This window comes from Coenobita brevimanus, chromosome 85 (genome assembly GCF_032717465.1).
Source record: "Coenobita brevimanus isolate Jiangsu-jjx chromosome 85, ASM3271746v2, whole genome shotgun sequence".
Classification (NCBI taxonomy): Eukaryota; Metazoa; Arthropoda; class Malacostraca; order Decapoda; family Coenobitidae; genus Coenobita; species Coenobita brevimanus.
The window spans coordinates 5102504-5108503 of record NC_137038.1 but is presented as its reverse complement, the minus strand read 5'-3'; the positions used below and the strand labels follow the sequence as shown (position 1 = coordinate 5108503).

The 6000-nt window shown below is 38.6% G+C and overlaps 1 protein-coding gene across 1 annotated transcript in view; it reads left to right on the top strand.

Annotated features, from left to right (window-relative positions):
* Window positions 1-6000, top strand: part of Tbc1d22 (TBC1 domain family member 22) — a 47155-nt gene that overhangs the window by 15002 nt on the left and 26153 nt on the right. Inside the window, exon 5 of the mRNA XM_080280478.1 lies at window positions 3556-3633. Coding sequence (XP_080136604.1) covers window positions 3556-3633 — 78 coding nt within the window. The remainder of the gene's footprint in view (window positions 1-3555; window positions 3634-6000) is intronic.

The following is a 6000-nucleotide window of genomic DNA, read 5'->3' as shown; positions in this document are numbered from 1 at the left end:
TCATCCCCCCCCCTGCCCCCCCCCCTTTTTTTTTTTTTCAATAGGTGCAACCAGACAGTTTGTTACATACATGAAACATCTGGGATTTTTTTTTTTTTTTTTTTATGCGAGGAAGAAGGAACCAAAGGCCATGAGCCCGCAGTCACAGCTATCTCCAAGAGAAAAACAAAATACAATAGAGAGCCAAATTCAAAATCCGATCATTTCAAGATGCCTGGACACACTGCGTTTGAAAGACTGGAGATCATACGCAGCAGGAAATACAGACAGAGGGAAACAGTTCCAGAGTTGACCTGTTGCATAAATGAAGGACTGGGAATAATGATTAACTCTTGCATTAGAGATTTGGACAGAAAAGGGATGAGAGTTTGCTGCTAGATGGGTGCTATGCATCCGTCGTAGAGGTGGAGGAATGCATGCAGACAGTTCAGAGGAGCAGTGACCATTAAAGTAGCGATAGAAAAGAGATAAAAATGCAACAGTGCGGCTAAGAGACAGAGGTTGAAGGGAGTCAGCAAGAGGAGGAGAGTTAATGAAACTAAAAGCCTTTGACTCCACCCTATTAAGAAGAGCTGTATGTGGGGAGCCTTCCCACACATGAGAGTTGTACTCCACACAGGGGCAGATAAAACCCCTGTATAGAGTCAACAATTGTGCTGGGGTAAAGAAAGAACGGAGTCGGCTTAGCACACCTAATCTCTTGGAAGCAGATTTTACAAGAGAAGTAATATATTTCCAAGATAAGTCTCTAGTAAATGAAACCCCAAGCATGTTCAAGGATGATGCAGGATTAAGCTGAATAGTATTGAACATTAGTGGGTATACCTGTGGAAGATTTTGTCGAGTTGATAGGTGTAAGAACTGAGTCTTAGATGCATTAAAAACAAGCAGATTATTTTTGTCCCAGTCAGAGATACGAGCCAAGTCAGACATTAGGTGTGCCATAGCCTCATCCCTTGTTTGTTGAAGTAACTGCTGAGATGGGCGTTGCGGGAACCGAATGGAAAGGTGAAGGGTGGAGTCATCAGCGTATGAGTGGATAGGGTTAGATGTACAGGTTAGAAGGTCATTGATGAATAAAAGGAAGAGAGTTGGTGATAGGACAGAGCCCTGAGGAACACCACTGTTGATAGATCTAGGAGGAGAACGATGGCCGTCTACAACAGCAGCTATAGAACGACCAGAAAGGAAGCTAGCGATGAAGGCACGGATAGAAAGTGGTAAACATGCTTGATTGTTTAGCCTGTTACTGATGCTGACTTTTTGTATAGTATGCCCTTTTTTAGTTGAATATATTGTATATACTGTAATAAGACAATAGTCTTCATCACAAGTGTCTCTGAAAATATACAGTATTCTATTATATATATAGGGGAAGTTCTAGCCATTTGAACATGTAGAATACATTGGTATAGAAAATAGGTTTTTACACGTGGTTAAATTCATCATCTGTTATATGTGGTAATGTTCCTGTTTGAGTAGTTTGAAGAAAAGAAAAGAGATTTTAAATTAGGTCACCTACTTTTTCTAGCTGTTGATTGTGCATTTGCTGCATAATGCCATTCACCAAGCACAGTAACCACAACCTTTCACATTAGTCTATGGTGCATTATTCTTTTTGTTGCCATTCAGTAATTATGAAGTAATGCAATTTGTTATTGGCTTGATGTACCTTGGATTGTGGTCTGGAAGAATCCAGTTTGTCATTTTGTTCCCGTTTAAGTCTTGCTGATGCTGATTTATGAGAGTTGATGATTATAAATTGGTTTTTTGCTTTGAAATTATGTTGTGATTGAGGGTAGAATTTTTTCAGGTTCATGTAAATACAGGTACTGTTTCTTGTTTCATCAGGGGAGCTGTGTTTATGTGGTAACCCAGGAAACCATTTAATATCTTGGGCACTAACCACATAGTCAACAAATTACATCTGTTGGTCTCGTGCTTCGTGGGTTAAGTTGCTTTGGCTAGATGTGGCGTTAATGGGCTTGGGTCCTAGGGGAGCTTTGATTATTTGCCCACAGAATACCAGTCAGGGACAGGTGATGGGTCACCCTTGCCTTTAATTTCTAGACTTGAGTGGCCTAGCCCTGGGCCCCTGTAAAGGATTGGATGATAGATGGATGGATGGATACAGCAATACAAATGGATTTAAGTATCATATGGTTATTGCAATCCTGTTTGATATAGAGCCACCCCAAACCCACACCTCAAGAGGCCCATCTACATCATCTCTGATACCAAGATGACTAAGGTGTGTGTTTGTGTATTTGTCTTTTCTTTATAACAGTGACGCTAACTTCCTTTCAACCTTGCTCACTTCCTGTTATTGAAGTGACTAAATCTTGTAACTCATTACGTTTTAGCCCAGCTGCCTGGAGTGACTAGAGAACTCACTGAGGGAAATGATCTCTGTATCACTTTCATAATGGTTGTTTTTTTAAGGTAATTCTCATTGATCAGAAACTCAACCATGAAATCCATATGACTTAAATTTACTGTGTTGTTGTACCTGGTCATTGGAAAAATTTCATGATTTTGTTTTATGCTGTACATTACATTTTACTGTACAGTATCCAGTACATTTGACCAGCAGTATTCAATGCATGCTTGAGTCTACCAGGAGGTTTTTTTTTTGACATATATGATATTGGTCAGTATCTCATTCTATCAAGTTCTTTCTGACTCTCGGAACCCTATCTCACCTCACCCTTTGGTGGGAAAGGATGTCTGGATGATGATGATTTGATATTCTTGGCTTAGATAAAATCAGTGTTTTCAAAGTTTATCATCACACCCCATGATAACATACCTTTGATGCAGTAGGCTGTGCTTCTGAATTCATTATTTTTCTGTTGCTAGCATTCTTAATTCTCTCATGGTATTATTTGTTAGCCATAGGTTTGAACTTTGCAATCTGTTCTGCTATCAAACATAAAACTAACTGTGTTCAAATAACTTCCCTTGCTCTTATACCAAATATTTCCTGCTTAGCTAGACTTCATCAGCTAGCAGATTTTACCCCTGCATCCCATGTAGGAATACTGTGGTAGGTTTTGCCCCATTAACTCATATTATCCATGACTTTATCATGAATTTCGTAATCCACCACCTTTCAGACATTAATCTTGCATCCCAATCTGTTAATGGTTTGTTCATGCTGCTCATAACTATCCCTAGTTGATTTGGTAATCCTGAAATTTCCATCGTAGCCTTATATACACTTACCATAATAGTGTTTGGCTCTTTTAAGTCTGAGGTATATTTTAAATGGCTTTCGAGTTTTTGTAACACCTCATTCTTGGTGATGTTCTAAATATGTTGCACCTCGGTATTATCATGTATGTATCTGTGTTGACAAAAAAAGCTAATTAACATGCCTAAGAATGCTGAGGTGTGATGCAGAAAATTATTGCTGAGGAAGATCTACTATGAAACCTCATGTGCCACATAGAATATAGCCCTTAACTTCCTGAAGTTGTTTGTATTCACTGCCTTTGCTAACTTAACTTCACAACTCAATACTGAACCAAGGCCTGGTGTTTGTTGCCTCCCCAGTGGAGGGCACGTTACCCCTGTCCCGGCTAGACCCCTCAGCTGCCACTCACACCAGGACCCCAGTCATCAGTGCGTCTGGTAAACCCACATCCCACTCTTCCACATCACTAGCTTGCTCATTTCATTTTCATTGTACTCTGTATGTGCTCTTAGCTATTGTTTGTATGTTTGCTTTATAGTTGCCCACATTTAATAGTTTCAGTGCTTTATTCTCGTAATATACATGCTTTTGACCATTGCTTGTATGTTTGCTGTTTTGCGATAATACTTTCCTAGGCTTAATCCTTTCAATCATCTGTACAGCTTTGGTATTTCAAGTGAATTAACACCGTAGGACTTTTCACCTAAGGGAACCCCCAGTACTCAAAGGGCTAATGAGATTTTTTTTCCCTTTAATTACAGTGAACTCTTTATGTTTGTACTGTATTTCAGTTTTCCATTGCTCTCATTTATCAGGTGTAATAATGTCACCTGAAATTAGAAGTATGTATACCATATCTGACGAGTGAGAAAGTGGATGTTACTAGAATGATAGTGTTATTTTTCATGGTATGCACTTTCATTTCGCAACCTTGAAAGCTCCCGTGTTATTTTTCGTGGTATGCACTTTCACTTCGCAACATTTAAAGCTCTCGTTTTGACTTTTATTAAATTTTTTATTAATATCTGTGTATGTGTGTGATTGTTTTAGAAATATGCTGTTCATTACCATTTGCTTTGTGCTATTTTCTAAGAACATCTTGGCCTTTTCAAGCTATACTTCTTCCACATCTTTGATAGTGTATTTGCTGAAGCTTATCAGTTAGAGCTTATATAGTTGCTAGTTGATTGCACATGTAACTACAGTATCATTCAAATTGCTTTATTGATGCTGCCATATACTCTAGTATATTAAGGGATTTACTGTCATTTGCTCCTCATTGAATGAGAGACTTTATCATTATTACCATATATATTATTATAATTAATCATCCACTCACTTGATGTAGTGCTGCCTACTTCCTTAGCTTTTATCATTCTTTTTCTGTGCCTGCCCTCCTCTCTTCCTATTTCTCCTATCTTTCCTGTCACTTCTTATTCCTTTTCTTTCCTTTGCAGGTGGCTTTACATTGAGTGACAAGCCAAATGGTTTCCTGTAAGCCAAGAAACCATACGTGCTCCCTACGTGTCAACAAGTGGGTTGGTGGAGGGTTGGTGCCCCTCCCTGTAAAACAACTAACTCAGTGTCAAATGGCCACCCTTTACGGGATTATGGTGTTTGGCAATTGATAGATAGATAGATTAAGTATTTGTGGTAGGTGGGGGCACCCATCATCCAGTCATTCAGTGTAGTGCTGCCTTATGGTCTCTACACTGAGTGACAAGCCAAATGGTTTCTTGTAACCCAGGAAACCATTTACTATGCTGGGTGGTAACCATATAACCAAATTATGGTACTTGGTGGTTTAGTGGGTAATTAAGGTGCTCCAATTGGATTGAGCCTGTGCAGGTTTATATCCAAGGGGTAGTTGGTGTTTATTGCTCACATAATGCCACTCAGGGATGAATGAGGCTGCTCACTCTCATCTTAAGTGTCAGGACCAGCTTAACTAGCCCCGGGCTGCTATGCTTCTCTTGGGACAACATTGGATTAGATGATGAATGAATGATGAATGAATATATTTTTTAAAAATATTTATTATTATTATTATCATTTTAAGTTGCTGTGTTATATACTTACACACCCACCAAAAACAAAGGCTACTTTGCTTAACCCTCTCACCACTGTTGGCCTCCCATTAGGTGAATAATATCCCCAGGTGGTAGCAAAAATAACAAAGATATTGTTGCTCTGAGGGAGTAGTTTAAATATTTTTCCAACCACTTTGCTATAAGTGGTATTCCTTTAACTGAAGAGAGGTTTTACTTTACCATAAAACTGTATTCAGTGTTTTACTCAGGCATTATTGTTTTCATGGGAATTACAGTAGCCTTTGGGAATGTTTGTTTCCATGTTTGTTATTTGTTCCAAAATATAGCAACTTTTTCCATGCAACTGGTACTGTTAACTGGGAGTTGTTATGGCCCCATATTCATTTGAAACATGAACCCAGTGAACTTTACATATAAGCTACCCTTCTCCAGCAGTCCACCATCCTCCTTTAAGGGGATAAGGAAGTAGTTGTGAAACATTTGTGTAAACAGGCAGTGGAGAGAAGCTGCCTGATAAAGTCGGTGCCATCACATAAGGCATCCCTCTTTAGCACCAAATCAGCTTTATAAGTTGTAAATGGAACTTTATTGAGCACATTTTCTTTAAATTAATGGGTACTTAATAGCTAAAACAAACTTTACTGAGCAGGTTTTCTATAAATTAATGTGTACTGAATAGCTAAAACAGTAATTAAAAAGGCAACATAATGAGGACTTTCTGTGTGTCAAGATTTTGATATGTAATTTATTTGA